At 42.9% G+C, this 17,848-nt stretch overlaps 1 protein-coding gene across 1 annotated transcript in view; it reads right to left on the bottom strand.

Moving 5' to 3' along the window:
- The window catches only part of capzb (capping actin protein of muscle Z-line subunit beta), a 97,991-nt gene extending 84,401 nt beyond the window's left edge, over nt 1-13,590 (bottom strand). Inside the window, exon 1 of the mRNA XM_078424983.1 lies at nt 13,456-13,590. Coding sequence (XP_078281109.1) covers nt 13,456-13,458 — 3 coding nt within the window. The 5' untranslated portion in view covers nt 13,459-13,590. The remainder of the gene's footprint in view (nt 1-13,455) is intronic.
- Nucleotides 13,591-17,848: the final 4,258 nt, after the last annotated feature.

Raw genomic sequence — 17,848 nt, 5'->3', positions numbered from 1 at the left:
GGTTGGGTTTGTTGAAGTCCCCAGCTATGGCAGTAAAGGCTTTGGGGTATGCCGACTGGTGCTTGTTGACCACAGCGTGCAGCTCCTCCAATGCTAGACGGACGTCTGCCTGGGTTGGGATGTAGACCACGGTCAGAATGATGGAGGTGAATTCCCTCGGGAGGTAGAAGGGGCAGCACTTCACCACCAGATGTTCCAGGTGCGGAGAGCAGGAGTTAGACAGAACTGCCACATCTGAGCACCATGAAAAGTTGACCATGAGGCAGACACCCCCACCTCTCCCTTTCACAGATGCCTGCTTTCGGTCCATACGATGGATGGAGAAACCTTCAGGTTGGACGGCTGAGTCTGGAGAGCTGGTGGTGTGCCATGTCTCTGTGAAACAGAACACACAGCATTCCCTCAGCTCCCTTTGATAAAACAGCCAAGGCAGCCAGAAGCATTTTAACATTTGTGGATCGGAAGTCATTTTCATGGAATAGCTTGGGATGCGAGGAGACAAATCCAAAATAACATGCTTGTTATTTGAAGATTAGTGCTAATTCTTGAACTGAATTCAAGAAAGGTTACCTTTAAAATAAAGAAAAAGCCTGAGGTCTAATCATTTTCAGGTACTTAACACTCAGAACACTGCAGTTCAAACATTCCTTCAAGTGGAAGTTCATCAGTGAACATCAAAAAAACTTCAACATCAGTTTCTTCAATCATAGACCATGGTAACAGTGCCACAGAATTAGACATAAGTTAATAGATCAAAAGAATCTTTTAGTTTCACTGTAGAGACAAAAAATAAAAAATAAAAAAATGTGTTGCAATATCAGTTCTATCTTTATAAAATTGCACATAGGTTTGAACACCCTGAAAATTAATTTAAGACTGCTACGGTTTAATTTCACAAATGTAGGAAATATTCATGAAACAAAAGCAGAAAATGCTGAAGAGACAAATCAGACAGTGCCAGTTTTGTGACGTACAACATTGGTGCATTCTTGCAAACTGAAGATGGGTGCATGTATGAATACATCTGCACTCACCACAAATATTAACCACCTTGCTGCACATTTCCGGCATTTTCTGTTAGTGCTTCTGACTTTCTATATTCGGCTTTTTGAATAATGCTCCTGTTATGACTGGATTCCAAAATTCACCAAATAAGGTTTACATTAGAATTTCCTATTTTACAGTACAAAGAGCACCTGCCCACAATATTATATGCCATGTTCCTGAGGTCTTTCTCCTCACCCTCCGTATTCCTAAATCGATGACATTGTTTAATTTTTGTGTTGGCTATGAACGCAAGAAACACTTTCTTGACCACAAAAATTACATATTTTACATATTTATCGATCCACGCAGATCAAGAATATAAAGATAGATTACAGGGTATGGTGGTGGTACAGCAATTGAGTTACCAGACTGGCAATCTAGAGACCCAAATTCAAGAATTTGAAACTAATTAGTATGGTGACCGTAAACTACTGCGTTGTTGTGAAACTCATCTATCTGGTTCAACAATCTCCTCTAATGTGACTCCAGACTAACCTTTAAGATTGACTCATAAATTCAGACTGAGGAAGGGACTCAACACAAAACGTCACCCATTCTTTTTCGCAAGAGATGCTGCCTAACCCGCTGAGTTACTCCAGCACTTTGTGTCTATTCTTAATGAAGTATGGCTGAGCAGGTAAGTGCTGACGATAAAGCTAGAACTTTGGCAGCCTTGGTTCACCTAAAATAAATGATCCGGCTCAACTTCCTCCTGATGTCCCTACCATTTCAATTTTCAGCAAATTTGATTTACTCTATGTGATATTAAAAAAAATGGCTGAGAGAAGTAAAATCAGTGAAGGCAAAGGGATGACGAGCTGGCACTCCAGCTATAGCACTAAAGATGTACTCCAGATTCAGTTATGCTAAGCCGCTCCAGTATACAACACTGGCACAAATCCAACAACCAAAAATTGCCTTGACATGTTCTATTCACACACAGAACAAATCCAATTCAGTTCATTACTGCCCAACCTTGCTCAATTACGTGATTGAAGCCCCCTATAATGATGTTATCAAATGGTATATAACCTGAGCATTGATGCCCTATTTGGGCTTCATCAGGACTAAATTGGTGCCAGATCTCATCACAACCTTGTTGCAAATATGGATGAAACAGATGAATTCCAGAAGCAATGTGAAAGTGGTTGCCCTTTACACCAAGCAACATTCAACCTTCTGCAACATTTAAGAGCCTTGGTAAAACTGAGGTTAATGGACATCAAGGTGAAAATACTCAAGGTTGGAGTCACAAAGGAAGATGGTTGTGACTATTGAATGAGAATTATCAGTGCCTCAGGACATCCTTGTGGGATTTACCAGAGGTAGTATTCTATTCCCAAACATCTTCAGTTGTTTCATTTACAATCTTCCTCCCATCACGAGCTTCAAAATGGAATGTACAATAATCAATTCTATTCACTCCCACTGATTGTCGCCGGAAGCTTGCGCCCTTTTCAGGACAGACGATGACAGCGATGTAACATTTGAAACATGGATGATGGACATGAAAGAACAATAAAGATCAGTCCTAAGAAGGTTCTCGACCCGAAACGTCACCTATTCCTTCTCTCCAGAGATGCTGCCTATCCTGCTGAGTTACTCCAACATTTAGTGTCTATCTATTCACAACTCATTCATTGCCGCATGCAGCAAGACTAGACAACATTCAGACATATAGTGATAAGCAACCAGTAATACTCACATCATAAAAGTATAACAATGACAATCTCCAACACGGACAAGCTAGATGCAGGAAAAATGTTCCCGATGTTGGAGGAGTCTAGAACCAGGGGTCACAGTTTAAGAATAAGGGGTAGACCATTTAGGACAGATGAGGAAACATTTTTTCACCCATAGAGTTGTGAATCGGTGGAATTCTCTGCCACAGAAGGTAGTGAGTGGAGGCCAATTCACTGGATGTTTTCAAGAGTTAGTTTAGAGATACAGCGCGGAAACAGGCCCTTCGGCCCACCTAGCCTGCGCCGACCAGCGATCCCCGCACATTAACACTATCCTACACACAATAGGGACAATTTTTTAAAACATTTACCAAGCCAATTAACCTACAAACCTGTACGTCTTTGGAGTGTGGGAGGAAACCGTAGATCTCGTAGAAAACCCATGCGGTCACGGGGAGAACGTGCAAACTCCGTACAGACAGCACCCGTAGTCGGGATTGAACCCGGGTCTCCGGTGCTGCAAGTTCTGTAAGGCAGCAACTCTACCGCTGCGCCACTGTGCCACCCTTAGACTTAACTCTTAGGGCTAAAGGAGTCAAGGGATATGGGGAGAAAGCAGGAACGGAGTACTGATATTAGATGATCAGCCATGATCATATAGAATGGCAGTGCTAGCTGGAAGGGTCGAATGGCCTACTCCTGCACCTATTTTTCTATGTTTCTATGTTCAATTGGCTACCCTAGACATTCACTGATGTTACTATTTGCCAGCCCTTCACCATCAACAAGGGATGGGAGTTGGGGTTGGAATGTCATCATTATCAGAAACTTACCTAAATCAACCACAAAAATACTTAGCTTCAGAGTCCAGAATCTTGCAGCACATTATTCACCAGCTGACGCTCAGTGGTAAATCATCTACAAGTCAGGAACAATATTAAATTGCCATAACAAGTGCAACACAGATTATAAGAGCAGGAGGATTATGGTACAACCATACAAAGCATTAGTCATGACACTACTGGAGTGTTGTGTACATTTCCGATCACAACACCATAGGAACAATATGAATGGACTGGAATGCTGCAGAGGATATTTATGAGGATATTGCCTTGGATGGAGCTTTCCACTTCCCAGGAAAAAATGGAGAAGATGAGGCATCGATGAAGAGGTATCAATGGCTAGTGGACATCAGTTTTGGTAAGGGATAGGAAATTTAATGGGAATGTAAAGGAGCAGAGGACAAACTTAAAGCACACGGTATTGAGGGTTCAGTGTTGAGGTGGATAGAAAATTGGTTGGCGGACAGGAAGCAAAGAGTAGGAATAAACGGTCCTTTTCGGAATGGCAGGTAGTGACGAGTGGGGTACCGCAAGGCTCAGTGCTGGGACCCCAGTTATTTACAGTGTATATTAATGATTTGGACGAGGGAATTGAATGCAACATCTCTAAGTTTGCGGATGACACGAAGCTGGGTGGCAGTGTTAGCTGCGAGGAGGATGCTAGGAGGCTGCAGAGTGACTTGGATAGATTAGGCGAGTGGGCAAATGCATGGCAGATGCAATATAATGTGGATAAATGTGAGGTTATCCACTTTGGCGGCAAGAACAGGAAAGCAGAGTATTACCTGAATGGTGACCGATTAGGAGAAGGGGAGATGCAACGTGACCTGGGTGTCATGGTGCACCAGTCATTGAAAGCAAGCATACAGGTGCAGCAGGCAGTGAAGAAAGCGAATGGTATGTTGGCATTCATAGCAAGAGGATTTGAGTTTAGAAGCAGGGAGGTTCTACTGCAGTTGTACAGGGCATTGGTGAGACCGCACCTGGAGTATTGTGTGCAGTTTTGGTCTCCTAATCTGAGGAAAGACGTTCTTGCCTTAGAGGGAGTACAGAGAAGGTTCACCAGATTGATCCCTGGGATGGCGGGACTTTCATATGAAGAAAGACTGGATAGACTAGGCTTGTACTCGCTGGAATTTAGAAGACTGAGGGGGGATCTTATAGAAACATATAAAATTCTTAAGGGGTTGGAGAGGCTAGATGCGGGAAGATTGTTCCCGATGTTGGGGGAGTCCAGAACCAGGGGTCACATCTTAAGGATAAGGGGGAAGTCTTTTCGGACCGAGATGAGAAAACATTTCTTCACACAGAGAGTGGTGAGTCTGTGGAATTCTCTGCCACAGAAGGTAGTTGAGGCCAGTTCATTGGCTATATTTAAGAGGGAGTTAGATGTGGCCCTTGTGGTTAAAGGGATCAGGGGGTATGGAGAGAAGGCAGGTACAGGTTACTGAGCTGGATGATCAGCCATGATCATATTGAATGGCGGTGCAGGCTCGAAGGGCCGAATGGCCTACTCCTGCACCTATTTTCTATGTTTCTATAGGTTCAAGGCGAAGGGAAAAAGATTTAATAGGAATCTGAGGGGTAACTTTTTCCCACAAAGGGTGATGGGTGTATGGAACAAGCTGCCAGATAAGGCTGGGACTATCCCAACGTTTAAGAAACTGTTAGACAGACACATGGATAGGAAAAGTTTGGAGGGATATGGACCAAATGCATGCAGGTGGGACTAGTATAGCAGGGACACATTTGTTAGAGTGGGCAAGTTGGGCCAAAAGGCCTGTTTCCACACAGTATCACCCTATGACTATGTTAGGAATTTCTGTCCTCAAGATTGAAATCTGGAATGCACTGTCTGTGGGGACTCTCACAACATTAAATATATACAGTAGATGAGCTTCTATAAATATATAGAAAGGGCCATAGCACTAAAGGTTATAGATCAAGTGAGGAAAATGGGATTCATGTAGACAGGTGCTCAATGTGTGGCATGAACATGACAGGTTAGGGGATTGTTTATGTGTACAGTACAAGACTAAGTATCCTGCAGTTAGCGATTCAGCACTTGACATCTTTCCTCGGGGTACAAGACACAAGTCAGGGTTAAAATAGAATATGCTGCACATGCCTGGGCAAGTACAGTTCCAATAACTCGCAAGAAGCTTAACAGCACACGGAATAAAGCCGCCCACTTGATTAGCAAACCTTAATCACACTAAACATTAGGTTCCTCCACCACTGGCACACGAGGCTAGTGTCCAGAAGTGCACTGTAATTGTCTGCATAGGTTAAAATGATGCCCTACCTCAAAATATAGACCTCTTTTGTTCCCCTGAGGTTTAACAGCTGTGTACAATAAACTGGTTTGTTATGCAATCATGTTATTTTTATCAAGCAACTGCATTGATTAATCTGTCATTAGAAGCAATTTAGATCAAGTAGCATAAAAATATTTTGACCTGGACTCAAAAACTGAAATGGTGAGAGCTGTGGTTCCAAAACAATGATTAGCATGGGACAGAAGAAAGGAAAACGGGATTTAAAACTGTTAGACAATAGACAATAGGTGCAGGAGTAGGCCATTCAGCCCTTCGAGCCAGCACCGCCATTCAATGCGATCATGGCTGATCACTCTCAATCAGTACCCCGTTCCTGCCTTCTCCCCATACCCCCTGACTCCGCTTTCCTTAAGAGCTCTATCTTGCTCTCTCTTGAATGCATTCAGAGAATTGGCCTCCACTGCCTTCTGAGGCAGAGAATTCCACAGATTTACAACTCTCTGACTGAAAAAGTTTTTCCTCATTTCCGTTCTAAATGGCTTATTCTTAAACTGTGGCCCCTGGTTCTGGTCTCCCCCAACATTGGGAACATGTTTCCTGCCTCTAACGTGTCCAACCCCTTAATAATCTTATATGTTTCGATAAGATCCCCTCTCATTCTTCTAAATTCCAGTGTATATAAGCCTAGTCGCTCCAGTCTTTCAACATATGACAGTCCCGCCATTCCGGGAATTAACCTAGTAAACCTACGCTGCACGCCCTCAATCACAAGAATATCCTTCCTCAAATTTGGAGACCAAATATACCAAAATCACTAGTATACTATTATCACTAAAATATACAAATTCCAAGTCCACATTTTCCTGTTTTCCCAGCCAAAGTGCTGGTTCCCAGCATTACACCCACATTCAGATTCATCAATGAAAGCAGCAGATCTGAATAGCTGGTTATATACTGCTTCACACATAAACTCAACTGTTATAGTATTAAATAGTGATATCAATCTGAAGCACACAGAAGATAACTTTCAGGAAATATGGAGAACCTTTTCGCTCCAGAGAAAATAATACTAACTACCAGAGAGTGGTGAAGGTGTGGAATTCTCTGCCTCAGAAGGCAGTGGAGGCCAGTTCGTTGGATGCTTTCAAAAGAGAGCTGGATAGAGCTCTTAAGGATAGCGGAGTGAGGGGGTATGGGGAGAAGGCAGGAACGGGGTACTGATTGAGAGTGATCAGCCATGATCGCATTGAATGGCGGTGCTGGCTCGAAGGGCTGAATGGCCTACTCCTGCACCTATTGTCTATTGTCTACCATTATGATACAATTTAATGGGCTTACTGACTAAGCAAACATTTTCAATAGATCAAGGTAAGAGGTAAGAATACTGCTGATGGCGTAACATTTTAGGAAGTACAAAACCAAAGGCACCTGTTACATTATATTTATATTTTATCTATATTAAGCTGCACAAAGTAATATGTCAGTGGCATGCTAGCGCAGCTGGTAGAGCTGCTGCCTCATGGAGCCAGAGACCTGGGTTTGATTGTGACCATGGGTACTGTCTGTGCAGCGTTTGCATGTTCATCATGTGACCATTTGAGTTTCCACACACATCCCATAGAAGTGCAAATTTGTAGATTAATTGGCCTCAGTAAATTGCCCCTAGTGTGCAGGGAGTGGATGAAAAAGTGGGATAACATAGAACTCGTGTGAATAGTCGGAGTAGACTCGGTGGGCTGAAGGGCCGGTTTCAATGCTGTGTATCTGAAGTAAATTACTGACCATTTTTGTAGCATTAAAAAATAATTTTTTCAGCTCTGGATACAAATTTATTTGATTTAATATTAAATATTTGGCCCGGAGTCTAAGTAAACATGGTTAGTTATTTGAGAGAAAGAACAAAGTACAATGAAGAGATTCAATAGAAAAAAAAGTCTATAATTCTTAAATTGTAACATAAACATCTAACGAATGTTTGACTAAATTAGTGTGGCATCCTCAGAACTGTGGCAGAAATGTTAAAGAATAATCCAAACATATCTCAAGGCATGTGCAACAGCTATCTTTGCTCCAACTACCATTCATCATATAAAAGCAAACACAAAACCAGATAGATGTTCAGCCTGCAGAAAATTGAATGATCTTACATCCAAAGAAACACAAGCGTGGCTAATTGAGTTTCATTACACTGCTGATTGATGATGGTATGTATGGCAGTGGATGTTGTCTACATGGATTTTCGTAAGGCATTTGATAAAGTTCCCCATGGAAGACTAATCCATAAGATTAAGATGCAAGGGATTAACAGTGACTTGGTCAAAAACATTCAGAACTGGCTTACTTAGAAGAGGGTTGTGGTGGAAAGACAATATTCAGGCTGGAAGATTGTGACAGCGCGGAAACAGGCCCTTCGGCCCACCAAGTCTGCACCGACCAGCGATCCCCGTACACTAGCACAATCCTACTCACTGGGGACAATTTACAATTTTTACCAAAGCCAAATTAACCTACATACCTTGGTTGATTTCTCTGGAATGCTGGAGGCTGCAGGAAGACCAGATAGAAGTATATAAAATTATGAAAGGCATAGGCTGGATAGTCAGAACCTTTTTACCAGGGTGGAAAAATTAAATACTAGAGGGCATAATTTAAAGGTGAGAGGGGCAACGTTTAAAGGACATGTGCAGGGCAAGGTTTTAATTTTACGCAGAGGGTGGTGACTGTCTGGAACACCTGGGGGTAGTGGTTGAAGCAGAAACGATATTGGTGTTTAACAGGCTTTTTGACATGCATTTGGACATGAAGGGATTGGGGAGATTAGGATGTGAAAGTTGATAGCATGTTTGGCACCAACATTGAGGGTCGAACGACCTGGTCTTCTGCTGTACTCTTCTGTGTTCTGTACACTTAGATCCTCCTTCCCATGTTAACTGAACTACAAGAGTAAATGGGAATTTTAGTTGCAACTTTAAGAGCAGCACAGTGGCACAGCAGTAGAGTTGCTGCCTTACATTGCCAGAGACCCGGGTTCAATCCTGACTGTGGGTGCGCTCTGTACGGAGGTTGTTACGTTCTCCCCATGACAGTGTGAGTTTTCTCAGGTACTCCAGGAAGACGTATTGGTTTGTAGGTTAATTGGCTTTGGAAAATAAAAATTGTAAATTGTCCCTAAAGTGTTGGATAGGGCTAGTGTACAGGGATCTCTGGTCGGCACGGACTCGGTGGCTGAAGGGCCTGTTACCGTGCTGTATGTCTAAACTAAACTGATGTACAAATTTACACCCATAAATAGAAATATGTTTTAACCGAAGATCTTTGCTTTGCAAAATGTCCATCTCCCTCTGGAACACCAACCCCTAATAATCTCAGAATCTTTCCAAAAGCCATGGAAATGTTCACTGACTATGCTCACTTTGCCTCACAATCAGAAAACTGTGGAGACAAATCCCAATCTAGATATGATCATATAATACAAGCCGATACTCAACTGTAGTTCTGCCAGTACCGTATTATTGTAAGCATATTAGTACATTCTTTTTTATCCCTCCTTTTCCCCTCTAAGTTTTTGATTTTAATCTGAGGGAAATAAAAAATCTTGGGTTTTGCCAATTTTTGGTTGTTAGCCAAGTATCATATTCTATTAAGAGAGACAAAATGAACTGCAGATGCTGGAATCTTGAGTAAAACACAAAGTGCCGATATAACTTAGCGGATCAGGCAGCATCTCTGGAGGACATGGACAGGCATTGTTTTGGATTGGGACACTTCTTCAGACATCTGAAATCTGAAAAAGAGTACCAGCCCCAACGTCGCCTATCCATGTCTTCCACAGATGTTGCCCAATCTGCTGTTACTCCAGCACTTAGTATCATATTCTATTAGATCATTCCACTACCAGTTTTAGAAAACCTGTATTCATACAACTGTAACTATACACAAATGGCCATTACACTTGATTGAAACTCAACTTTTAAGAGCACCATACATATAATAATGTACATGTAAATATGATACATATAATAATAATATTTTTCAGCCTGCACCCAAAAGGTGCTGTAAAAGATTTGTAATCTTGTAAAAGATTGTTACCAATCTTGCATTCAAACACAAAAACAATTTTCACAATGACAATTACATTGCCAAAGTTAAGTTAGGCCTGGCTACTCCTTTCCCACCAATTTCCTGTTAAAATCTTTATCAGCAAATAAAGTCAGCAGTGTTCTTTCAAACCAAAAAAAAATTGTGATTAACTGAAAATGATATCTTAACAAAACTGTAATTCTATTTGAATAAAAGTATGTTTTAATCTCCCCAAATGCACAATAATCAATATTTATTTTTAATAAATTCTACAAAAAAGACCAATGTTTTAATAAATCTGAGCGTAATCCTATTTGTCATTCAGACAACTTCATTTGTAGTCAACCAAGTGTCAAAATCAAAATTACAGGATAGAAAAAAATGTTTCCATATATGCAGGTAGGCAAATTAAAATATTTTTCATACATTACTCTCTAATCAATTTTTCTACTACCAAAAATAATAGTTTTATTAAAAAATGCAGACATTATCCATTGAAGAGTTCCAAATGCAGCTTGCACTTATAAAGCACCTTTTAATCATGTTCTTTCATTGCACCATTTGATTGAGACATGCAGAGGTGTTTGGGCACATGTGAGGAAGATTTTAAGGAAAATATCCAAGGAGGGATTAGATGGATGGGCAAAGATTTTGAGATAGAATTCCTGAGCTTCATGTTTTGATAAAGGAAAGCAAGTCAATAAAAGGATTAGAATTGGGAATGCCAGAATAAGGGGACAGACAACATTGGGCACAATGAGGTTAAAGATTGGACGTAGAGAAACAATCACAGGTTTGGAAAACAAGCATGAAAATCATAAGATTGAGGCATTGCTTAACTAGCAGCCAATGTGGGCCAGCAATCATAAATGGGTGAATAGGAATTAGAGGGAGTTAGGGCATAAACAGGAATGCTCGACACGATTACATTTGTAGAGGGTAAAATATGGAAGACTGTCAATAGAGCAATAGAACAGTCAAGTCTTGAGGTAATAAAGGCCTGAAGAAGTGCAGGTACTGGACGAGACAGACAAACTTAATGATAGTACATTTCCCATCCAAAGCCCCTCATAAGATTAGGTATGCCATCAAGTTTCAAAACAGTCTAGCTCCAAACAGTTGCCGGGAAAAAGATGAAGTTGATGAGTGATTTAGGATAGACACAAATAACAATGGCTTCAATCTTGCCCACAGAACAAAGAACAGATCTTTAGAGGACATTAACAGTCTAAACAGCCATTAAAGATCTTATTGAAACATATAAGATAATTAGGGGATTGGACACATTAGAGGCAGATAACATGTTCCCAATGTTGGGGGAGTCCAGAACAAGGGGCCACAGTTTGAGAATAAGGGGTAGGCCATTTAGAACGGAGATGAGGAAGAACTTTTTCAGTCAGAGGGTGGTGAAGGTGTGGAATTCTCTGCCTCAGAAGGCAGTGGAGGCCAGTTCGTTGGATGCTTTCAAGAGAGAGCTGGATAGAGCTCTTAAGGATAGCGGAGTGAGGGGGTATGGGGAGAAGGCAGGAACGGGGTACTGATTGATAGTGATCAGCCATGATCGCATTGAATGGCGGTGCTGGCTCGAAGGGCTGAATGGCCTACTCCTGCACCTATTGTCTATTGTCTATTGTCTAAAGATGATTTTCTAGCCACAACGTGAAAGACAGAATTGTAACATGACACACATGATTCCTTCCACCTAGAAAACTGTGGAGTGCAACTGGATGTCAATGAAAACAACAGAAAGAACAGGAGTTCCTTTGTCAGTCATATATGATGATATTAATAAATTTGACATCAGTATAATTGCAAAGCAGAAAGCTGCAGAGAAAGTGCAGATTAAAAAATGCAAGAATCAAAACGAGGTACATTGGAAGATTTCTGTTTAACGAGGTCTGTTTAAGAGTCTGACGATAGCAGGGAAAACTTTTTCTCGAATTCTGGTTGTATGTGCCTTCAAGCATTTGTATTTTCTTCCTGATGGGAGGGGCAAGGAGAAAAAAAGAGAATGGCAGGAATGTGGGTGGTCCTTGACTATGATAGCTGCTTTCCTGAGGCAGAATGCTGTAGTCCAGGAGAGAAAATGTAATATCTGCAACAACAACAAAAAAACAGGAACTAGAAAAGAAAGCTGGATAGTTAGCAATTTGGTCGGAATAGGATCAAGGGAACAGGCAAAGGATCTCATGATTAAACAAAGTTTGGAAAGTGACAAGGATATAGGAGAACCACCAAAAGTTGGAAATCCGAGGACAGTAGAAATCCTTAGAAGAGATTTGGTTCATGGGCATGTGAAGGAGAGGCAATTGATTAGATAGTTCAAGTCAAGTCCAGCTTATTGTCATACGCACAAGTACAGTGACGTTCAGGTACAATATTCACATAACGACAGTTTCACACAATTGGTTTTGTACATTAACAAAAGAAAGCAAAGAGAGGTTTCAGCCAATTTTCAGTTGGGAAAGGCAACCGGCAATTATCTTTCCAACCTAGGACAATTTGAGTAGAGTATTGGCAAATAAAAATAGCACTATAACAATAGATGGGAAAGGTAGCAACTCTACGATAGCGCCAGGTTTCACATTTCCATTTGAGGACGGAACGCAACGAACTGGTTTACAAATACCACATAACATTCTTATATCAATACCAGGGTGAGGCTTCAAATGAATCAAGTAAAAGTTGCAAACTAACTTTTGATTTTATGTTATTAGCCATTCAATCTACATCCTTCCAGTTTGACAACCACATGAATCCCATAGTACAATACCTCTGTAACTGTCCCAAATAGCACCTGAAAGTTGTGCTATCCAGTCTTTGACATTTCCACCCTCGGAAATGTCAAAGATTACACTACTAGATAACACAATGGGAAGAACCGAGATCATAATAAGCTGATATCAGAAGTAAATCCAACCCAACTGCCCCGAGTGAACATTCAGATCACGACGCGACAATACACCTTCCACAAAACTTGATGCTTGAATAGACCAACAAAAGAAAAGTGGTGACACAATGCCAGACCGTGACAGGTCCAGCGACCAACGCAGTTACTCTCAGCTCTCACCCCCTCACTCAGACAGTGTGAATAAGGAATAGTATTTGTAGGAAGTTTGTCTCTACTTTTAGAGGAAGGACCAGTGTGGGGAGTGAGAGAATTATTCTAGGAGTCCCGGTAAATGTGAAGTTTGGGAGGGAGGGGATGCCCTCACCGCCGGCGGGGGGGGGGGGGGGGGTTGCCCTGGGCAGGGCGATGCGGTGGGGGGGGGGGGGAGAGAGAGAGAGCTTGGGGCCGGGTGCTGAACGGGGTGTGGGGCTAGAATGGACGGCGGTGAGAAGGGAGCCCTGGACCGGGTGTTGAGAGGGAGGTGAGGGGGAGGGCGCGGCTCTTCCCTTGCCCTGTTTCCTCTCTACCTCCCACACATACACACCGACCGTGGCATGGCTCCTCAACGCTGTCCGCTCCCCGGCCGGGGGGGGGGGTAAGGCCGCACTGTGAGGCGGGCAGCGGAAGACACTCACCATGGCGACGGTGGTCGGGGGATCGCGGGCGGGCAGTTGATGGTTGGCGGCGGCGGGCTCGCGGGCAGTTGACGGTTGGCAGTTGACGGGCGGCGGCGGCGGGCTCGCGGACGGTTCCTTCCCGGGCCCGACTGATCATCCGGGTCACGCAGGCAACCTCGCGCCCAACCAATCCACGGCCCGATCTCCAGCGTGCCCAAGTATGGTCCTTGCAATGCGGAAGTGGTGCTTCAGTGCATGCACACTCCCTGTTGAAATGCAAACACGCACACTCCCTGTTGAAATGCAAACATGCACACTCCATGTTGAATTGCAAACATGCACACTCCCTTTGGCCCATGTGGAATTCTCTTCCTCAGAAGGCAGTGGAGGCCAATTCTCTGAATGCATCCAAGAGAGAGCTAGATAGAGCTCTTAAGGACAGCGGAGTCAGGGGGTATGGGGAGAAGGCAGGAACGGGGTACTGATTGAGAATGATCAGCCATGATCACATTGAATGGCGGTGCTGGCTCAAAGGGCCGAATGGCCTCCTCCTGCACCTATTGTCTATTGTCCATGTTGAAATGCAAACATGCACACTTCCTGTTGAAATGCAAACATGCACACACCCTGCTGCGTTGCAAACATGCACACTCCCTGCTGCGTTGCACACATGCACCCTCCCCGTTGCATTGCAAACATGCACACTCCCTGTTGAAATGCAAACATGCACACACTCTGCTGCGGTGCAAACATGCACACTTCCTGTTGTGGTGCACACATGCACCCTCCCCGTTGAAATGCAAACATGCACACTCCCTGTTGAAATGCAAACATGCACACTCCCTGTTGAAATGCAAACATGCACACTTCCTGTCGGGGGGCCCATATGCACCCTCCCCATTGCATTGCAAACATGCACACTCCCTATTTTCTGTTCAGGCTGTATGTTTGCATAGAGTCTGAGAGTCATAAAGTGTGGAAACAGGCCCTTTGGCTCAATTTGCCCATGCCGACCACGATGTCCCATCTACACTAGTCCCATCTGGCCCATATCCTTCCAAGCCTTTCCAATTCATGTAATTGTCATATGATCAATTACATATTTAAGGTGGCGATGTATCTCATCATTGATAACTGCCTTAAACTAGAAGTGGCTCCTGGCATATTCAGATAAGTCCACAATATCCAGGGTCTTTTCATGAACCTTCATTGTTGTCATGAATACATAGAGTGTAAGATCCAACCCCTTGGGTTGGCTGATCCATTATCCTGTTCACCCCCACCCCACTTGGGGTCACCCCCACCCCACCTGGTTCAGGATTCTTCATGGTGAAGCAACCTCTTAGCATATTTCCTACCAATCACTGGCAGGTATTCCTGGGAATAATGCAGAGGTTGCAGGATCAATTTATTCCAAAGAGGTGGAAAGACTCTAAGGGGAGTAAGAGACACCTGTGGCTGACAAGGGAAGTCAGGGACAGCATAAAAATTAAGGAGAGGAAGTATAACATAGCAAAGAAGAGTGGGAAGACAGAGGATTGGGACTCTTTTAAAGAGCAACAAAAGTTAACTAAAAAGGCAATACGGGGAGAAAAGATGAGGTACGAGGGTAAACTAGCCAATAATATAAAGGAGGATAACAAAAGTTTTTTTAGGTTCGTGAAGAGGAAAAAAATAGTCAAGGCAAATGTGGGTCCCTTGAAGACAGAAGCAGGGGAATTTATTATGGGGAACAAAGAAATGGCAGACGAGTTAAACCGTTACTTTGGATCTGTCTTCACTGAGGAAGATACACACAATCTCCCAAATGTTCTAGGGGCCGGAGAACCTAGGGTGATGGAGGAACTGAAGGAAATCCACATTAGGCAGGAAATGGTTTTGGGTAGACTGATGGGACTGAAGGTTGATAAATCCCCAGGGCCTGATGGTCTGCATCCCAGGGTACTTAAGGAGGTGGCTCTAGAAATAGTGGAAGCATTGGAGATCATTTTTCAATGTTCTATAGATTCAGGATCAGTTCCTGTGGATTAGAGGATAGCAAATGTTATCCCACTTTTTAAGAAAGGAGGGAGAGAGAAAACGGGTAATTATAGACCAGTTAGTCTGACATCAGTGGTGGGGAAGATGCTGGAGTCAATTATAAAAGACGAAATTGCTGAGCATTTGGATAGCAGTAACAGGATCATTCCGAGTCAGCATGGATTTACGAAGGGGAAATCATGCTTGACAAATCTACTGGAATTTTTTGAGGATGTAACTAGGAAAATTGACAGGGGAGAGTCAGTGGATGTGGTGTACCTCGACTTTCAGAAAGCCTTCGACAAGGTCCCACATAGGAGATTAGTTGGCAAAATTAGGGCACATGGTATTGGGGGTAGGGTACTGACATGGATAGAAAATTGGTTGACAGACAGAAAACAAAGAGTGGGGATAAATGGGTCCTTTTCGGAATGGCAGGCAGTGACCAGTGGGGTACCGCAAGGTTCGGTGCTGGGACCCCAGCTATTTACGATATACATTAATGACTTAGACGAAGGGATTAAAAGTACCATTAGCAAATTTGCAGATGATACTAAGCTGGGGGGTAGTGTGAATTGTGAGGAAGATGCAATAAGGCTGCAGGGTGACTTGGACAGGTTGTGTGAGTGGGCGGATACATGGCAGATGCAGTTTAATGTAGATAAGTGTGAGGTTATTCACTTTGGAAGTAAGAATAGAAAGGCAGATTATTATCTGAATGGTGTCAAGTTAGGAGGAGGGGGAGTTCAACGAGATATGGGTGTCCTAGTGCATCAGTCAATGAAAGGAAGCATGCAGGTACAGCAGGCAGTGAAGAAAGCCAATGGAATGTTGGCCTTCATAACAAGAGGAGTTGAGTATAGGAGCAAAGAGGTCCTTCTACAGTTGTACCGGGCCCTGGTGAGACCGCACCTGGAGTACTGTGTGCAGTTTTGGTCTCCAAATTTGAGGAAGGATATTCTTGCTATGGAGGGCGTGCAGCGTAGGTTCACTAGGTTAATTCCCGGAATGGCGGGACTGTCGTATGTTGAAAGGCTGGAGCGATTGGGCTTGTATACACTGGAATTTAGAAGGATGAGGGGGGATCTTATTGAAACATATAAGATAATAAGGGGATTGGACACATTAGAGGCAGGAAACATGTTCCCAATGTTGGGGGAGTCCAGAACAAGGGGCCACAGTTTAAGAATAAGGGGTAGGCCATTTAGAACGGAGATGAGGAAGAACTTTTTCAGTCAGAGAGTGGTGAAGGTGTGGAATTCTCTGCCTCAGAAGGCAGTGGAGGCCAGTTCGTTGGATGCTTTCAAGAGAGAGCTGGATAGAGCTCTTAAGGATAGCGGAGTGAGGGGGTATAGGGAGAAGGCAGGAACGGGGTACTGATTGAGAGTGATCAGCCATGATCGCATTGAATGGCGGTGCTGGCTCGAAGGGCTGAATGGCCTACTCCTGCACCTATTGTCTATTGTCTATTGTCTATAATCTTTCTCCGAGTCATATATGTTTTGTTACGATTTTACATTCATGCTTCTCAAGCTTTCTTAATGGAATAAGCTCTTATCCTTGGAATAAGTCCAGTGAAACCATACTATTTGCTCTTGTGTCAAGTAACTAAACTGACTATAGAACCAAAATCTACACCTGATTGTCTGGGTGTGATCTCACCAGAAAGAAACCTGTACATTTCCTGCTCTTTATGTCTTAATACTCCAACCACTTACAATAATAGAAAAGGTATCATTTGTCTTTCTGTTTTACTGTTCCAGCTTGAGACCTCTCATAGGCACTAATTAGTGCATATGCAGTTATCATATCATATCATATCATATCATATCATATATATACAGCCGGAAACAGGCCTTTTCGGCCCACCAAGTCCGTGCCGCCCAACGATCCCCATACATTAACACTATCCTACACCCACTAGGGACAATTTGTACATTTGCCCAGCCAATTAACCTACATACCTGTACGTCTTTGGAGTTCTCAATGTTAGGTACACCCTGTACATTTATCTACCCTCATATAATTCTTGCAACTCACTTTCCACCTGCATATATCCACAGCAAACTTACCATACATCCCAGCATCATGTCATCACAACATCTTCCATTTTTATTTGCTGTCAGCATCCCAAAGGGACCATTGCCTCTGTATTGGCCACATCCACTCTTCATTCACACTGCAGCTCCTTACCTTCCCATGGCACAGTGCATCGCCTTTATTTTACATCCTCTCTTCCCACAATCCAGGTGCCAAATATTTTTTCCAGATGAAATAGTAACTTTTGTACATTTTTAAATTAATATACTATATTTGCTTCTCACAATAATGTTTACTATGTATTCACAAACAACTGCAAATTCTTGCGCAGAATACAAAGTTCTGAAATAAC

This window comes from Rhinoraja longicauda, chromosome 30 (genome assembly GCF_053455715.1).
Source record: "Rhinoraja longicauda isolate Sanriku21f chromosome 30, sRhiLon1.1, whole genome shotgun sequence".
NCBI lineage: Eukaryota > Metazoa > Chordata > Chondrichthyes > Rajiformes > Arhynchobatidae > Rhinoraja > Rhinoraja longicauda.
This window is presented reverse-complemented; position numbering and strand designations above follow the sequence as displayed.